This window comes from Rhinolophus sinicus, chromosome 13 (genome assembly GCF_057876585.1).
Source record: "Rhinolophus sinicus isolate RSI-liver-muscle chromosome 13, RSI-T2T, whole genome shotgun sequence".
NCBI lineage: Eukaryota > Metazoa > Chordata > Mammalia > Chiroptera > Rhinolophidae > Rhinolophus > Rhinolophus sinicus.
In genome coordinates this window covers 59,087,878-59,105,054 of record NC_142513.1, presented here as the reverse complement: position 1 = coordinate 59,105,054, position 17,177 = coordinate 59,087,878, and the positions used below count along the sequence as shown (strand labels likewise).

General features: G+C 45.3%; 3 protein-coding genes across 9 annotated transcripts in view; 1 reads left to right on the top strand and 2 right to left on the bottom strand.

Annotated features, from left to right (window-relative positions):
- WDR93 (WD repeat domain 93) overlaps positions 1-15,292 on the bottom strand; it is a 35,688-nt gene extending 20,396 nt beyond the window's left edge. For all 6 annotated transcript variants that reach the window (XR_012491334.2, XR_012491336.2, XM_074317823.2 and 3 more), the window contains exons 1-6: positions 15,181-15,292; positions 10,821-11,165; positions 10,018-10,210; positions 8,271-8,335; positions 4,573-4,651; positions 716-831 (exon numbers count right to left, since the gene is read on the bottom strand). Coding sequence is in view for 4 of the 6 variants with exons in the window: in XM_074317823.2 (XP_074173924.2) it covers positions 716-831; positions 4,573-4,651; positions 8,271-8,335; positions 10,018-10,210; positions 10,821-11,147 (780 nt within the window). In the remaining 2 variants the exon portion in view is untranslated. The remainder of the gene's footprint in view (positions 1-715; positions 832-4,572; positions 4,652-8,270; positions 8,336-10,017; positions 10,211-10,820; positions 11,166-15,180) is intronic.
- Positions 1-17,177, top strand: part of PEX11A (peroxisomal biogenesis factor 11 alpha) — a 45,205-nt gene that overhangs the window by 24,142 nt on the left and 3,886 nt on the right. Inside the window, exons 1-2 of one of the 2 annotated variants that reach the window (XM_019719890.3) lie at positions 15,304-15,445; positions 16,962-17,077. The exons of the other annotated variant lie outside the window; for it this stretch is intronic. Of the exons in view, the coding sequence (XP_019575449.2) occupies positions 15,390-15,445; positions 16,962-17,077 (172 nt within the window). The 5' untranslated portion in view covers positions 15,304-15,389. Of the gene's footprint in view, positions 1-15,303; positions 15,446-16,961; positions 17,078-17,177 lie in introns of those variants that run through there. 2 annotated transcript variants of the gene reach the window in all.
- LOC148756094 (uncharacterized) lies at positions 2,322-4,406 on the bottom strand. The gene is made up of 2 exons (XM_088789485.1): positions 4,389-4,406; positions 2,322-4,267 (listed from the first exon to the last, which is right to left on the bottom strand). The coding sequence occupies exons 1-2, from the start codon at positions 4,404-4,406 to the stop codon at positions 3,578-3,580; spliced, it is 708 nt and encodes a 235-aa protein (XP_088645611.1). The 3' UTR covers positions 2,322-3,577.

The window sequence follows — 17,177 nt, the reverse complement described above, 5'->3', positions numbered from 1 at the left end:
CGGGCTGGTTACATTCCCAGTGATACAGAACTACCCGCCCCCCCCCCCCCCCCCAGACATTCACTGGGGTAAAAGGCATCTCTTCAGAGCCACTCTGAGCTCAGCAGTGAAAGTGAGTCTCAGTCGCCTATACTTATCATGTCACTCACTCTTTACCGCCTAGCACAATAGGTTTTAAAGGCACACTCATTAATATTAGTTGTTGGTTAAAAATAACAGTAAGTGCACCTCAGATGGATGAGCAAATTAAGTTTTAAAATAACATTTACTGAGGAACTGTATTTTGAAGACATGGCACAAGGCCCAGGGGTCAAAATAACTGAAATGGTAGAGTTCCCACCTCCCAAGAATAAAACGAAGACTGTATGTGTGCATTCCTGTACATGGAGGACAACCTGTGGATGCCATAATCTGGGAGACTGAGTGGACTGCGAGGCAGGAAAGGATTATTTCATCCCAGGAGGCAAGAGTCAGGATGAAAGGCCCCCCCAAGAGAACGGCCTGGGAGTGACGTTGGTGGAGTGGCAACTCCCAGACAAGGAGGCTAATGCGAGGCCCACTCCCCAAGACACTCTGCTGTTCAACAACCGATTGTCCCCAAAGCAGATCCATTTGGGAGACACGGGCCACGGTGCCTGTTCAGCCTGAGATTCCAAGGAGGATTTGGGTCAAGGGTAGGAAGAAACATAGCACTTGAAACAGAGATATTTCCTACCAGTTGCGGCTGTCTGCCTTTTTTCTTTGGGTTCAGAGCAAGTTGGGGGTGTTCGACTTCCTTGAGCCAAGACTCCTTGGGCAATTTATACACATCCAGCCAAATATCTCCGGCTCCTGCATTGGGAAACCAAGGGAGCCGTTGAGCAACTGCAAGTAGGCAACAAATTTCCTGAGAAATAGCCTGTCTTCTCAGAACCCCTGGCACGGAGCACAGGAGACACCCGCGGAAAAGCAACTTTGACCGACCGAAGGAGACGTCTTTCTCCCATGGTCACTGCCAGTCCTCACTCCTGGAGAGCTGGGGCCCCCCGCGTCCAGCGCCTTTTCACACTCACTGCACTGACCTAACAGTTCCTAACCCAAGGCTGCTGGGCCTGCTGCCCGTGTGTTCTAGGTTCCAAATGGTAAATCCCACTGACATTTGGTCTTGCAGAGATTCTTGTCTGGGGAGGAAGGTGACTTACATAGAATCTATAACTGGGAGGGATGTGGCCGAGAAAGGTTTACAATTGGGAGAGATGCCTCAAGAGAATTCTTCGGACCAATACCCGAGGAGATGACAACTCCTAGGGTTTGTCTTGTCATAGAAATAAGCTCAGCTTCCGTACCAAATACCTGCCAGCCAGGGAAGGTTGCTTCCAGAGGGATGGGATTCTGGCTAAAAGTTTCCTTAAAGAAGTGATCACCCGGACACCTTGATTTCAGCCTCTGGCCTCCGGTACTGCCAGAGAATACATATCTGTCGTTTGAAGCTACCCAGTTGATGGCCCTTCGTTATGGCAGCCCTCGGAAGCTACTACAGATTGTATGAAAGTTTCCTTTGATGCATAAAGTGTTATGAAACATATATCTTCCTGAAGCACTTAACATTTGAGGGACCTGGGGTAAGAGCATACACAGAGACCCATGAACCATATGTCTAAATATTTAAGAGTTAAAAACCAAGCTAACAATCATTTGAATAAAACATATTCTATCACCATAGTAACAATTGCAGCTCATTCAATGATGAGTGCTAAAATTGATGGGCAAAACGTTAAGGAGAAACAGGATATTTGCAGAGTCTCCAGGTATCTCCCCCCCAAATGTTTATCAGTTACTGTTGTGGTTTCAACATGTATTTAAAAGTTCTTTGCTCCTCCTACCTCCAGGAAGTGGTGCTTAAATCCTCTCTTCTTGAGTGTGGCTTGGAGAGGGAAAACAGTAGCTCAACAGTGGAGGAATGTGGCAGACACCACTTTAAGTAATGGTCAAGGTTAAGATCAGAGTAGTGAGGCACGCTGCTGTATCACCTACCTCCTGGTACAATGCAATGAAAAGGGCACTTCACCTCTGTATCTTCCCCATAATCTTTAACCCCAGTTGAGTCATGGGGAAAAACTCACACAAATTAAAACTGAGGGACAATGCACAAAATATCTGACTGGTACTCTTCAAAAGTGTCAAGGTTACGAAAAACAAGGAAAGACCAAGGCTTTTCTTTTCTTTTCTTTTCTTTTTTTTTTTTTTTTTTTGAAAAGGAACTAAAATTACCTTTATTCTGAGAAAACATGATCATCTTGGAGAAAATCTGACGGCACTTATAAAGGAGCTGCTAGAATAAGTGAGTTTAGCAAGCAATGCAATGTATTTTATAGGGAGCTCATTCCTGCCAACGAAAGGCTTAACCAATTGTCCCAGCACTTTTCTTCATTGACCTGACACACTGCCAGTCAGCCCACAAGGCTCTGACTCTAGTATATCTGGGTTGTTTGCTCTTCCCATGCAAACTAAGTTTTTAAAAATGTTTGCCAAGGAGACCCAGCAGTGGCAAGGAAGTGGGAAACCAGCATTCTGGTGGGAGGGTGTATTTTCTGGAGAGCAATTCTGCACTGTAGATTGACAGCTTTAAAAAAATAAATCATAAATATTTGACGCAGTAAGTCTACCTCTTGGCATCTATCTTATGGAAACAATCATTCATGCAAAGATTTATATACAAGAATTCCATTGACTCATCCATTACCTATAATAGGACAAAAAAATTGAAAATACAGTTTCCCTGAAAATAAGACCTAGCCGGACAATCAGCTCTACTGTGTCCCCTGGAGCAAAAATTAACACAAGACCCTGTCTTATAGTAAAATAAGACCAGGTCTTTAATATAATAATATAATATAATATAACATAATATAAAGACAGGGTCTTATTTTACTATAAGACCGGGTCTTATAATATAAGACCCGGTCTTATATTAATTTTTGCTCCAAAAGACACATCAGAGCTGATTGTCCGGCTAGGTCTTATTTTCGGGGAAACACGGTAATTTAAATAGCCAATAATTACATTATAATGTATCTTTTATGCCTCCATTCAATAATGCTTTTGAAGAATTTTTAGTGGAAATGTTCATGTTAGATTAAAAATATCAGTAAAAATGCAAAATATTACACATTATGTATTATTGTTATACATTTACTATATAAAATACAGCTTTAAAACTAAGGAAAGATTCCAACATGTTGACAGTAGTTAATACTGAACGACAGGACCCATCTTCCATTTCCTAAATTGTCTTCAGTTACCTGGTAGTGCTTGAGTATCTGAATCCCAGACCTCTCCTCCAACCCTGGGACAAAGGCAAGACTATTAGGTGCTGTAGTTTAAAAGAAAATCAGACATGGAATAGTGGCTCAGTTGTTGTCTGCAGTAAGGGCCAAACAAATGAAGTGAACCCCCGTGCCCAAGGGCCGGTACAGGCAAAAGATTTAGGGCTCCATAGTAAAGTGGCAACGACTGCAATAATCACTGTCGTAGGAAGGTTCCAGTGCCTAGGATGGGACACAAGGTTGGGCCTCAGCCCCCTTCTCCTAGCTCAGGCTTAGCGGGAAAGACGGGGCCCAAAGCGCTGCAGGGTCCGCATCACCAGGGAAAGCTGGTCAAGAAAGCTGATGACGGACACTCGGAGGAGGCGAGCATCCTCAGCGCTCCAGCGGACCGCTAGGACGCTGCCGCTCACTGTGAGCTCCTTCCGAACCGCCCCTGGGTGGGGTTCCGCATCTGGGGCCAGAGACGCACAGGCGATGTCAGCCTCCAAGGGGGACGGGAAAGGCACGCTGAGGGCGAATCTATGTAGTCGGTCTCCCGGTCTCCTGGCCGTGGACGCTGCATCTCCGCCCGGCTCTGGGCCATGCTGTGCTCGCAGGACACGCGGAGCCCCGCCAGACGCTGGGGCCGCCATGCCCGCACTGCCGGGGCCTCCCGGGCCTTCCGCTCCCGGGCAGCCTGCGTCTCCTGCCGGCTGCACGGCCGCGGCGCTCCGCCTGCGCCCCCGCCCTCGGAGAGCTGGTCTAACCGACAGGCTGCGCTCTCCGCGGGAGGCCGAGGAACTGCCGCTCCTTCCCGGAGCTCTGCCCCTTCGCACTGACTCCGACCAGGAGGCCGGCCGCCACCGGGCCCTAGTAAGGACTCCGGGTGTGTGGTGACTTCCCGCCACACCTGCCCCGCAGCCCGTGGGCCCCGGCGACCAAGGCTTTTTTACAGAGAGGAGTAGACAAAGGAGACGTAATGACTAAATGTAGTATAGTCTCCTGGATTGAACCTTGGAGCAAAAAAAATTAGATCAGTGGAGAAACTGGTAAAACCTGAAAAAAATCTGTAGTTAATAGTATCATACCAATTTATCTGCTTACGTTTGACGAATGCACCATGGTTCTGTTAAATGCTGGCGGGGTGGAAACTGAGTGGAGAATATAGAGGAACTCTGTAAGGTCTTTGCAATTTCTGTAAATTATTTCTAAATAAGTTTTGGGGAAAAGTGATTGTCTGGAGACACTGCACATCTGAACCTTGGTCACAGCCTTTGGTTCATCTTACCTTGAAGCAGGAAGGCTGCAAAGTCCCCTCCTTGAGAAATCTCCATCTTTACACAGGTGGTTTGCTTGCTGGTGTCCTCCTGAAAAGAAGAGAGATGCTGCTGGACTAAGCTCGGCCTGACCACAAAGCAGGGGTGGGCAGTTCAGGCCCCGCGTGGTTCCCGCCAGGGAACGGACATCCTTTCAAAGCTTGAGGCATGAAAAGATGCCTTTTTGTGGATATGTTTTTATTCCTCTTGGCCTCTAGGAATGGAATTGATGGGCAATTAATTGAACTTTATAAGGAACTTCCCGTTTTTCAAAGTGGTTGCACCATGTTATGCTTGTACAGCCAAGTATGAAAGTTTGTGCTGCTGTGTCGCTCAGGAGTATTTGATGCTTCTTCTTCATTGTAAGCCCTGTAATAGGTGAGCAGTGGTGTCTCATTGTGATTTTAATGTGCACCTTTCTGTTACCTGATGACATTAGGCACTTAAAAAATCAGTTATTTGTATATCTTCTTTCGTAAAATAGTGCAATTCTTTTGCTGATTTTTTATTGTGTTTTTTTATTATTGATTTGGAGTTCTTTATATATTCTGGATATACTTTAAAAGATATATACATTGCAGATATTTTCTCCCAGTCTGTCTGTAGCTTGCTTTTACATTTTCATAATAGTATCATTATAATAATTATTATTCTTGGAAATAATTATAAATTATTACTATTAAGAACCTGATTAACAGATACTTGCATTTTGTTGACTTTTTTGGAAAAAAAGTCAAGTTGTATGTAATGTTTTATTACAAATTAAAAATAAGGTTAAAAATCTCAACTTGGCAAGATTTAAACCAATTAAAAAAAACTTTAAAGCTGGATTGAGGAAAACAAGGCTTTTTAAAAAACCTATTTGGTATTACCAAAAAGAGACATCTCTAGGTAAAAATAAAAACCAGATAATGCCCATAGTTCTAGTTATCTGGAAAACTGAAAAAACAACAACAACAACAAAAAAAAAAAAAAAACAAGCACTTAATGTATTCTGCTCCAGTCTTACATTCACTTCTTATTGCTGGAATTTCACATTCATTTCCTGTTGGATGACAGACCAGATGGTTTAGGTGGTCAGCCTCAGAGGATGATGACTTTTCAGTGGAATTCTCGGCTGCTTTCATCCCTTGGCCATCATATGGCTTAGGTTTCCTGTGCTTTTGTGTTGGTCATTGAGTCATGGGGATCCATTGTTGAGGTGACTGCTGACCTGGGGTCTCATCTCCATGATTTTCCTTCTCCTCTTCCCTGCTGGCCTCTCCAGGCTTTGGCGTACCCCCCACCCCCCACACACAGTTTCTGTCTCACTGGTCTACCCTGTTCTGTGACCTGCTTGTCAGCCCTTCCATCTCCTCTCCCCACTCAGGAGGGTTGGAACACCAGGGGGATGCCAGCAGGGTCCCTGCACACAGGCGACATTATTCCTGGCGTTACTCCCCATAGCAGTCTCTTCTAGCCTGGATAGAATGGATCTGTTGTCCTCATGGAGCCATCTGACTTCCCTAAACCTTTGCTGCCATGACCTCCTTGCCCCGCTAGCAGGTGTCGCTCTTCCCGGGGGTGGTGTGGGTGTGGGCAGGGCCTTCTTGCCCAGGGTTATGGTGCTGGGGAGTGAGGGTCACTAGGTGGGGCGGCGGTGGGGTATCTCAGGGCTCCATAGGGTCTGCTGTTCACCCCAGATACCGAATAAACTCTAATAACATCTTTAGGTGAGCAGAAGTTTTAAAAAATTTTAGCAGCTTTACTAGTGGTACAATGACATATACTAAACCGCACACGTTTAAATGTACAGTTCGATAAGTTTGGACATATGTCTATCCCTTGAAACCATCACCACAAGCAAGACAGTGAACATTACCATCACCCTCAAAGTTTCCTCCTGCCCCTTGGTAATCCCTCCACCTCACCCCAGGCAAAAACTGAGGTTTCCTATCACTAGATTGTATTTTCTAGAATTTTACAGAAATGGAATCATACAGTATATATTCTATTTCATCTGACTTCCTTCATTCAGTGTGCTTATTCTTAGATTCATCCGCGTTGTTCTGTGTGTTCCTTTTTATTGCTGGGCAGTAGTCCTTGAATGTTTGTACCACGATTTGCTGACCGTTTACCTGTTGGTGGACATCGAGTGGTTTCCGGTTCTCGGCCATTACAGACTGAGCTGCTGCGAACATTCCTGTGCAGGTCTTTGTAAGGAGCTAGGCTTTCAGTTCTCCTGGGTACCTACCTAGGAGTAGGAGGGCTGGGTCATATGTAGGTGTATGTTTAACTTTTTAGAAAACTGCCAAAGTGGTTGTACCATTGCGCTTTACCACCAGTGGTATGTCAGAGTTCAGCGGTTCCACAGCTCTGCCAACACTTGGATGGTCGGTCTTTTAAGTTCAGGCCTAATACGCGTGCAGTGATAGCTGGTGATTTTGATTTGCATTTCTCTGGTGACTAATGATGTTGAACATCTTACGTCCCTTCCATTATCCATTTTTTGGTGAACTGTCCTTTCTTTTCAAGTCCTCTGCTCATTTAAAAAATTGAGTTGTTTCATTTTTTAATTTTGAATTTGGAGAGTTCTTCACACATTCTGGATACTGGTCCTTTATCAGGTATGTGAGTTACAATTACTTTCTCCATCTATGGCTTATCTTTTTATTCTTTTAACAGTGTCTTGCAGAACAGAAGTTTTTAATTTTGATGAAATCCAGCCAGTTTGTTTCTTTTCTGGTGAGAGTTTTTTATGTCCTAAGAGATCTCTGCCTGCCCCAAAGTTGAAAAAAAATATTTTCCTGTGTTTACTTCAAGAAGGATAATGTTTTTAGGCTTTACATTTAGGTCTATAATCCATCTCAAATAATTTTTATATATGGTGTGAAGTAGGCTTGAGGTTTATTTCCTCCCTTTTTTTTATCCAGCATTCTAGCAACACTTGTTGAAAATACTTTCTTTTCCCCACCACATTGTTTTGGGGCCCATCAATAATATTTTGACAAGAAAAATGCAATTAAACATCTACTCTGAGCAATACCCTCTCTTTTTTGGATTAAAATAAAATAAAATAAAAAAACCCAACCATGTTCTGATAACCTACAGTATTTGTAGGCAGTGTGCTAGGAACCAGGGATACACAGGTGAATAAGACATGTCCCCTGCCGTCGGGGAACTTAGAGCCAGGGGAAGAAGCAGTCACTGAACAAATAAGTATGGAGGGTGGTAAAAACATTATGATAGAAATTCTGTTCTGTGTGGCGGTGGCAGAAAAGAGGGAGAGACCAGCTCTTTGGGTACATCAGGGCAAGTATCTCAGAGAAGGAGATATTTGAGCTGGTCTTAAGGAAGGAGAGGAATTGAAGAAGCACACACAGAAGGTAGGGAGACAGAGAGCACTGGAGGCGGAAGGAGCGGGATGTGGAACATTTGGGGACCAATGAGTAGTGACCAGACTTGTTGGTCTGGTGCTTAGTCTGGACTGGAGCTCCCTAGTCATTTCCTTCTCTTGACAAGAGGAGGCATTCAGCATGCACTCTGCAGAGGTGGGGGAGCTTTCAGATGACTGTTCCGGAGGAGGCCCTCTGACCAGGGAGGTCTCTGTTTCTTACGATCCTGGGACAGCTGTCATCGCCCCCATATTAACAGGAAACTCGATTTTTTTGGCCCAGCTATGGGAACTTACCACTTCGTTGATGACTTTGATGAGGAAAAGACCACCCTTATAAAAATACAACAGTCTGACGATACCTGAAACAGACAAATAAGTAAGACTGTAAGATAGACAAGTGAGCCAAAGGAGAACGAATTTTCTATTGGACTCTCTGAAGTTACCATCATGAGCTCCTGCATTCTTAGGCCTCCTCCCTGGCCCCTCCCCTGCCGTGATGACCGGTCTCCCGGCCTTCCTCCACCCTGCACTTGAAATGTTCAGGTTGTTCTCCCTCCTGGGTCCTCTCTGCCTACCCTGGCCCTGCCCTGGCCCTACCCTCTTCTCCTTGACTTCGGTCTACTTCATGCCACCTCGCATTGTTATCCGTCTGTTTCCTGTTCTATTCTTCTGGTGAGTTCATAGATTCTGTGAGGGAAAGGCTCAGCTCTCACCCTTCTATGTGCCTCATCTCTCAACCCGACAGGCTCCTCATACAGTTAATGTTGATTTAATAAGTCGTTCTGTCATTCTAATTCCCCTGTAATCTGAGGGCTCCAGGAGAGGGTCACCATCCACTGTGACTTCTTACTGTTCTTTAGGCGCCTCCCAGACACTCAGAATTCGCCCGTCCACCCATAATACAGACCTTGCAAAGGCATCCTGCCCACTGTGGATGAGAATCTAACTCAACCCAATAAAACTTCATGGCATATCTGCTCCACGACCATGAATGTGCTGGGGACAACCAAGGCAGCCTCTGCCCTCCAATTATCCCACTGAGTGTCACTCAGACCTGAAACCAACCAGCTAGAATGCAGTGCCATCCTGCCTTCAGACCCACCTCTTCCCGAGTAGCAACGTTCCCACTCCTGGTGCCTCACAGCTATGCGCGCTCAGATGGAATTCTTCCGCTCACAGACGCCTGAAGCCTCAGTCTCCTCAAATGGCTCCCAAGGAGTGTGGCTCATCAGCGACCCCGTTACTTCTTTACTTCCCCGTCACTGACTTCCCCACCCCATACACATATTCCACAACTCACCAAGCTTTTCTATTACATTTCCCTTTCATTTCTAAAGATTTTTATTTTGAACTAATTTTAGACTTATAGAAAACTTGCAAAACTGGTACAAAGAATTCCCTTCTATCCCTCACCTCACTTCCGCTAATGTTACCATCTTACGTAACCATAACACGCTTTCTCTTTCCATTTGAACAGCCCCTGCCTGGGTTCAGACCTTCATAATTTCTGTCCTCAACTAATGCAGTAGTTCTTCCTGGTCTCTCTGCCTCTCGTTTTGACTTTTCCAAACTCATACCAGTGTGCCCCTCCTAAAATGCCAGTCAGGTGCTGTCACTCGGCCGCAGACACAGTGTCCTCCAGGACACGGTCTGTAATTCTCTGTTCTATAGTCCCCAGGAGGGCCTGGTTTGTCCTCAGGCCGAGGGAAAAAAGCAAGCGCTGCTTTATGTGCACGGCAGGACTGCAGGGTGTGCACTGTGGGGCCACACCACCTGGTTCGAATCCTGTCTATGCCACTTACTTTCCACGTTACCTCAAGTTGCCTCCTGTGGAAAACAGGAATAATAACTCATACTTACCTCCCACGGCTGTTGGGAGGGTTAAATAGGCCAAATCTGTGAACTGTTGGAATGGTGCCTGGTTAGTTACTACAGGGAGACTCCCCATGTCTGGCCCCGCCCACACCTGGGAGGGAGCTGAGATTGAACAGCAGTGTACAGGTATGTAAACTAGGCTAAACGGAAGATGAAGAACAAGTACCCATCTCATCCACAGGAACAACAAGTATTTCACTCCCCAGATCTGTGGCCCAGATGGAAGTGACATCAACCTTAAGTTTGTCCCAAACGTATATCCGTTTGGCATTGTACAGATTATAGATGAAGAATCCTTTGGCTCCTCCAATAAACACATAGTCTTGGCAAATAGCCATACAGTTTGGCATTTGGTTGAGCTGTAAAAAAAAAACAAAAAAGAAATGATTTTCAGCTGTTACCGTCTGCACATAATATAATGTTTCAAAGAGGGATGTGTGCCCTTCTTAGAGAAAATATCCCCAAACACAGGGCCCACCTAAATATCTTGCCATTTGCAACAATCAAGAAAGTATCAAGAAAGTCACAGCATTCCACTCGGGAAAGGGGCCAGAGAAAACAAAGAGGTGGAGAATAAGTGGAAATTCCCCACACTAAGCGTGACCATGGGGCTTGTGATGAGTGGGCAAGTGGTCCCTTCCCCTGTACTTGATGCGTCTAGAACACCGTGGGAAGAGCTCTAGCTGAGGCACTGGTAGATTCTCAGCCATCGAGCATGAGTGTGATTACTACATTCAGAAAGGTTTTTTAAATAACTGCTGACTATAAAATCTTTAATTAACCAGAACACCCGCTTCCCCAGGCAATGACTAGATCCATTTTAATCTACATCAACCTGCTAATAATCTTCCAAAAATGCAGCTGTCTTACTGAGTGACGCTCCCTGGTGGGAAGCCCTTCCCTGGCTTAGGGGCTTTCACTTCTTAACCCCCACTGAGGAGCGGGGAGTCCTGGGCAGCTGCCCCCTACCTTGCTTTCCATAACCGGAGGGTAGGTGGTGGGCTGGGTCCGGCTGAGCTCCACTTGCCTCAGCGTGTCCCTCTCCTCAATGACTTCCCACGCCCTGTCAAACAGAAGGGTCACCAGCTTGTTGATCATCCGATAAGGCTGAGGCAGGGAGTCCCGCTCCCGATCGGGATCCCTGAAGACATAATCCTCGTCGTCATCCTGAGACCAGTCCTTCTCTGTCGGGGACGGCACCTCCAGGAGCCCCTTTTGTGTAAACATGGGCAGCCGCATCTTCTGGGCGCGACTTCCAACAGGGGACGACAGCACAGAGGGCAGCGCTGGGAACATCTGTGAAACGCCGAAGAGCTGACAAAAGAAGTAAGCAACGCTGCTTTGGGGAAGTTACTAGAACACAGTGTATCATCTTCTCTAGCACAACAGCCTATGGGGACTATTTATCCTAGAGCCTGGCACTCTCATTTCTTACAGGATTGTCACCACATTGCTCTTCACTTGAGTAAGGACATCAGCAGACAGGGATTGACTATGCACATGGTCCAGGCCAGCCCACGATGGCGTGCGCTATGTCCCAAATAGAATTCACCCATTCTCCTTCAACTGCGTCTTCCCCTGGTTCTTCCGTCTCTGTAAATGGCTGTGCTCATGACTCCTGCCTTTCCTTTCCCTCACCTCCAATCACAGGCAGTTCAACCACTCCCAATAATTGCGGCCTAATTTATTCCGGTCTCTCTGTTCCCACTGATGCCGTCCGGGAGTCCTGCAGGCACAGTGCACAGAACCTAGGAGATTTTTCAGGGACCTACAGAAATGTTTGTGACTTGAAAAAAAATTGACTACAAGAAAAAACCCCCACAAAATCAAAATAATGAAATATTTACAAAAATCGTTACAACTTATCAGCCTCACTGTGTGTGTGCATAGTTTGAGTCTTAAAGAAAAATAATCTGTACTTTATGAAACTCAAACTTACAAATTTTAAAAAGGCGTTCAAAAATTACAGTTTTAAAAGTATTTAATGTGGAACATCGGGTACATTTAAATTTTTTTTTTTAATTTCCATTACAGTTGACATGCAATATTAGATTCAGGTGTATAACATGGTGACTAGACATTTATATAACATATGAAGTGATCACCCCAATAAATCTAGTACTCATCTGACACCAAACATAATTATTACAGTAATATTGACTATATTCCCTATGCTGTCCTTCACATCCCTGTGACTGTTTTTAAAAGTGGCAATTTGTTAATCCCTCCCCCTTTCCCACCCATTCCCCCAACCTCCCTCCCATCTGGCAACCATAGTTTCTTCTATGTATCTATGAGTTTGTTTCTGTTTGTTTGTTCATTTATTTTGTTTTATAAATTCCACATATATAAATGAAATCATATGGTATTTGTCTTTATCCGACTTATCTCACTTAGCGTAATACCCTCTAGGTCCATCCAGTTTGTTGCAAATGGCAAGATTTCATTTTTTATGGTTGAGTAATATCCCACTGTACCTATGCAGCACGTCTTCTTTATCTAATCATCTATCAATGGACCCAGGTTGCCTCCCTGTCTTGGCCATTGTAAATAATGCTGCAGTGAACATGGGTGCATCTGTATAGAGCACATTTTAAGGTGCTTCATATGTAGTAGAGCAGAGCCTTGCACTATCAGAGCGTCTGGAAGCCATGGAAGTCTTATAAACGCCCTCCCGCCATCACTTTTTCTCACCCACTAGAGTACGTTTGTGACGTTTCCAGTGCATTAGTGAGAGGAAACTGAGTCTCAGTCATAATCTCAGCGGAAAGAACCACCTGCAATAGTGGGAACAGGAACTGAGCTCACATAGGGCCAGGAATCATGCCTGTTTTCACCAGCCAAAATGGAAAACCTCATAATTCACAAACACTGGACAGTACCCGGAAGAGTTTTGCCAAGTAGTGGGGAAAATGAGCCCTAAAATACACGCTGCTCTGGTATCACCCATCAAATCTCAGAAGTTAGATGACCAAACTAAGTAACTTAACTGCATGCCAGAACAAAGCTCAAGAATATTTACAGGAATTCAAACATATCCAGCATTCAGTGAAGTAAAATTCACAGTGTCTGGGACCTAATCAAAAAAATTACCCGGCATGCAGAGTGGCAAGGAAATACAAGCCATTATACACAGAAAAATCAGTCCATTAAAACTGACTCATAATCAAACAGATATTAGCAGAAAGTATATTCCGAATGTTCAAAAACCCAGAATAAATGCTGAATGGGTTAAGTAGAGATGCAGAAGATATTTTTAAAAACTCAAACTGAACTTTTAATGATGAAAACTATAAGTCTGAGATGAAAAATACACTGGATTAGACTCACAACAAGATTTCAGAGCAAAACAAATTAGATGGGCAGAAGAAGAGATTAGTGATTTTGAAGACATAGCAATAGAAACAACATGGAACAAAGAGAGAAATAACTTGGGGGGAAAATGAAGAGACTGAGATGTGGGATAAGTTGAGGTGACCTGATATAAGTGAGACTGAAAACTCCCAGCCGCTCATAGCCCGTATTCACTGGGAATACAGATACCACAGCCACTTTGCAAAAAGGTTTGGCAGTTTCTCCGAAAGTTGAACATGTGATTCAACAATCCCACTCCTACATATTTACACAAGAAAAATAATAACATGTTTCATAAGAAAATCTGTATTTAACTATGTCTGGCAGATTTATTTATAATCGCCTCAGACTGGAAACAAAACGAATATACTTCAGTGGGTACATGAACTATGGTCCATCCATATAGTGGGATACTAGTCAGCGATAAAAAATGACAAGCTCCTGATATGTACAACACGGATGAAACTCAAATACATTGAGCTAAGTGAAAGCAGACAGAAAAAGCTACATACTTTATGATATAATTTATATGGCACTGTGAAAAAGGCAGAATTATCAGTACAGAAAACGGTATAAAGCTGTGTTTAGATGCACCCCGCGCTCATCTCTGTCATCTAACACATGACTGTGTTGTCCTTCTCTACTTGTGTCCCTCATTAACCTATGACCTGAGGCCCAGAGCTTCGCAAAGTGGTGGGTACGTAGCCAGCATTCAACAAATTCTTATTTTCTTAACAGTATGGCCCTGTCCTGGGCCATGAACTTAAAGAATCCTTCTGGCTCCCTTCCAGGCACTTCCCTCTGCAAAGGATGAATAATTTCAGGGCCAAGAGGATATACCACCCAAAGTCTAGATGCCCCCTTCTGGAGTCTAGACCATGTTCAGGGTACCTATATACCCCTGAAATTTCCCGCCCAAATGATGTCAGGGCCTGCCGAGCCTCTTTCCCAGCTTTCTCCTGAGGGCAGACCCAGCTGCTAATGTGTAGCCTTAGACCTGAAAGGTGGCCAAGGCCTAGCTGTTTGCGGGAGAACTTGGATGTGGCTTGGAGTATCCACACACCATGTGCAAGACCCCTCTCAGTGATGTGGATGGGAGCCCGAAATAGGAAGAGAAGGCGGGTAGGAAAGGACTGGAGGCCAGCTCTCCCCACAGTCCCATATTCCAGATGTGTTTCCAGCTATTCCAAAGAGCCCAAGAATCCTGAATGTGAGACTGGACTTCTAGATCGTTATGCAAGTATATTTGTCAAGGTAGGAGAACAGAACGTATTTAACAATTTGTCACTTTGACTTAAAACTTTTAAATATTTAAACATGTGGTATTTGGGTTTCCATGTTGTACTCCTACTCCAGTGCCAGCAAATCTCAAGGGCAGGCCGGAACAGGGGAATAGAGATTACAAAAATAGGTGACCTTGTTTTATAATTACAGGGGATGCATTTTATAAAATCACTGCTAGGGAATGGGTAGGGTTCCATGTCTTCAAGCCCCACAGAAGGAAGGTTCAGTGGTGCAATTTTATTGTAATCAGTTTTTGCCCTCACTTTGTTCACGTTGCCCCTTTAGGATTCCTTAAGTAGCGATGTTCGTTCGGTGTTCAATAATCCTAATAGAAAATGCCCTCCCTGTTCCTGGCTCTCATGCTAGAAGGACACTCCACGAATTTGCTTCTCTCTGCTCTGACCATGTCCTTCCCCGGACTTGGGTCTGGTGTTGCTGGAGGGACAGAGGCACAGACCTGGGAAATGATGAGGCCCCGCAGTCCCCCAGCAAAATCTCAGGGGAAGCTGCCTTCGGGATTCCACCTGGGGAGCCGGGGGCTGCGGGGTGGCGCGGGGCGTCCCCGGAGCGCCTGCGGCTGGGGAGACGGGCACCCTCACAGCCCCCTCTGAGAGACCCTGGATGTAGAGGGGAGTCCCTGGGCAAGTGGGGAGCCGAAGCACCACAGAGCGGAAGCAGAGGTTTCACTCACCTGGGCCAGCGGCTTGGTGTCGCCCTAGTAACCACAACTTCCGGCCCTCGCCGGAAGTCTCCAAGTAGCTCTTCCCAAGGTGCCCCGGCCCCAGGGGGCGGAGAGACTCCGGGGCGCTGCGGGTGGCCGAGCCTCCTGCGGGGACCCGACGGTGCCCCTGAGGGCTCCCGTCCCAGGCCGGTGCGACACTTGGTCTTGGGCCGGACGCCATGGACGCCTTCACCCGTTTCCTCAACCAGACCCAGGGCCGTGACCGGCTCTTCAGGTGACTCGGTGCCAGCGGCCTCCACCCCTCCCCCTTCCCCCGACCGCGCTTGGGTCCTGGGTCTCCCCACCCCGAGGAGGAGGGAGCAGCCCAGTGGACGGAAGCAGGGAGCAGTCCCCCGGCTCCCGGAGGGGGTTTCACTCGAGCTCCCCTCACCCTGCTGGGCGGAGAGGCCGCGTCTGGGTAACGAGGTCTCCTAACCTGGGGAAGGCTGGGTTCTCCGCTCAGGGTGCTTCCGAGGAATTTATTTTGAAAAGACAGTTTGGGTTGGCATTTGTGGCTAGGGAACCAACCCCTTGGTTGTGGCTTCAAATATCCCACGATGTGCTTATGGAGAAACAGGAATTGTAGTTATCTTCTTTATTTTCCTTTATTGTTCTGTCTCCCTCAATGAGATACCGTAGAATGAGTTTTGTGAACTGGAAAACAAAATGCAAGCAGAACTAACAGCTCGAGGTACACGCTTTGGTATCAAAAATATTAAAGAAATTGTGGATTTAATGCTAAATCGTTGGTGATGCTTTTTTAAAAAGAAATTTGGTTGATTCTTGATCAATAATAAAAAAGATGAGTTACAGTCGCAGTTTTATTGAACAGCTTTTCCTCCTCTTCTGGGTGTACAAGTGCTAATACAACAGACTGGTGAGAATAGCCCCAGTAATAAGACTTTGGGAAGCAGACTGTAGGCCAGATACTGATCTCAGTGGGTCACACCTCTTAACTCATTTAGCCCTCATCACACTCCTATGAGGATAAATCATCCCCATGTCACAGTTGGACAAACTGAAGCGGAGGGTTCATACCCTGTTTCCCCGAAAATAAGACCTAGCTGGACAATCAGCTCTAATGGGTCTTTTGGAGCAAAAATTAATATAAGACCCGGTATTGTATTATATTATATTATATTATATTATATTATATTATATTTATTATATTGTATCACATCACATCAGACCCGGTGTTATATTATTACATTATATTATATAAGACCCAGTCTTATTTTACTATATAAATTATATTATATTAATTTTTTATTATATTAATATTATATATTAATTTTTGCTCCAAAAGACACATTAGAGCTGATTGTCCCCCTCGGTCTAATTTTTGGGGAAACAGGGTATATGGTAAAAACATGCATTTTAGAAATCTGAGAAATCATTGTGCACTGGAGAAAATAAAGACTATGGATCTTGGCAGACTTAGCATGAGGGAAGTTTTTGTGCAGTTTACCACTTTGGCAGTACCCGCTTCTCTGTGCCAGCAGAAGGCCTTCCGAGGGCTCTGGATTACCGCCAAGTTCTCTGCCATTACCTTTGTGTTGCATTTCCATCGTGTGCTCTCCCCTTTGGCCCTGTAGGGTGACTGTTGCAGAATTTTGCTCTAGTAAGAACAGCTTACATGAGACGTGGTCTTGGAAACCTTGCCTTTACCAAGGCATGTTTCTCCTTCCCGTACTTCACGAATCAAGTTTCATTTGGTTTGTAAATTATTCTCATTTTCTTTTCCATTTCAGAGCCACTCAGTACACATGCATGTTGCTTAGCTATTTGTTAGAGCCTCAAGCTGGCAAAGAGAAGGTGGTAATGAAGCTCAAGAAACTGGAGTCCAGTGTGAGCACAGGCCGTAAATGTAAGTAGCCCAGCTCCTGAGGGACGTGGCTCCTGCTTTAGATCCTCAGGCTCAGTCATTCACAAAATCCTTTGCAGGCAGTCGAGTTTGTGGAGGCAGT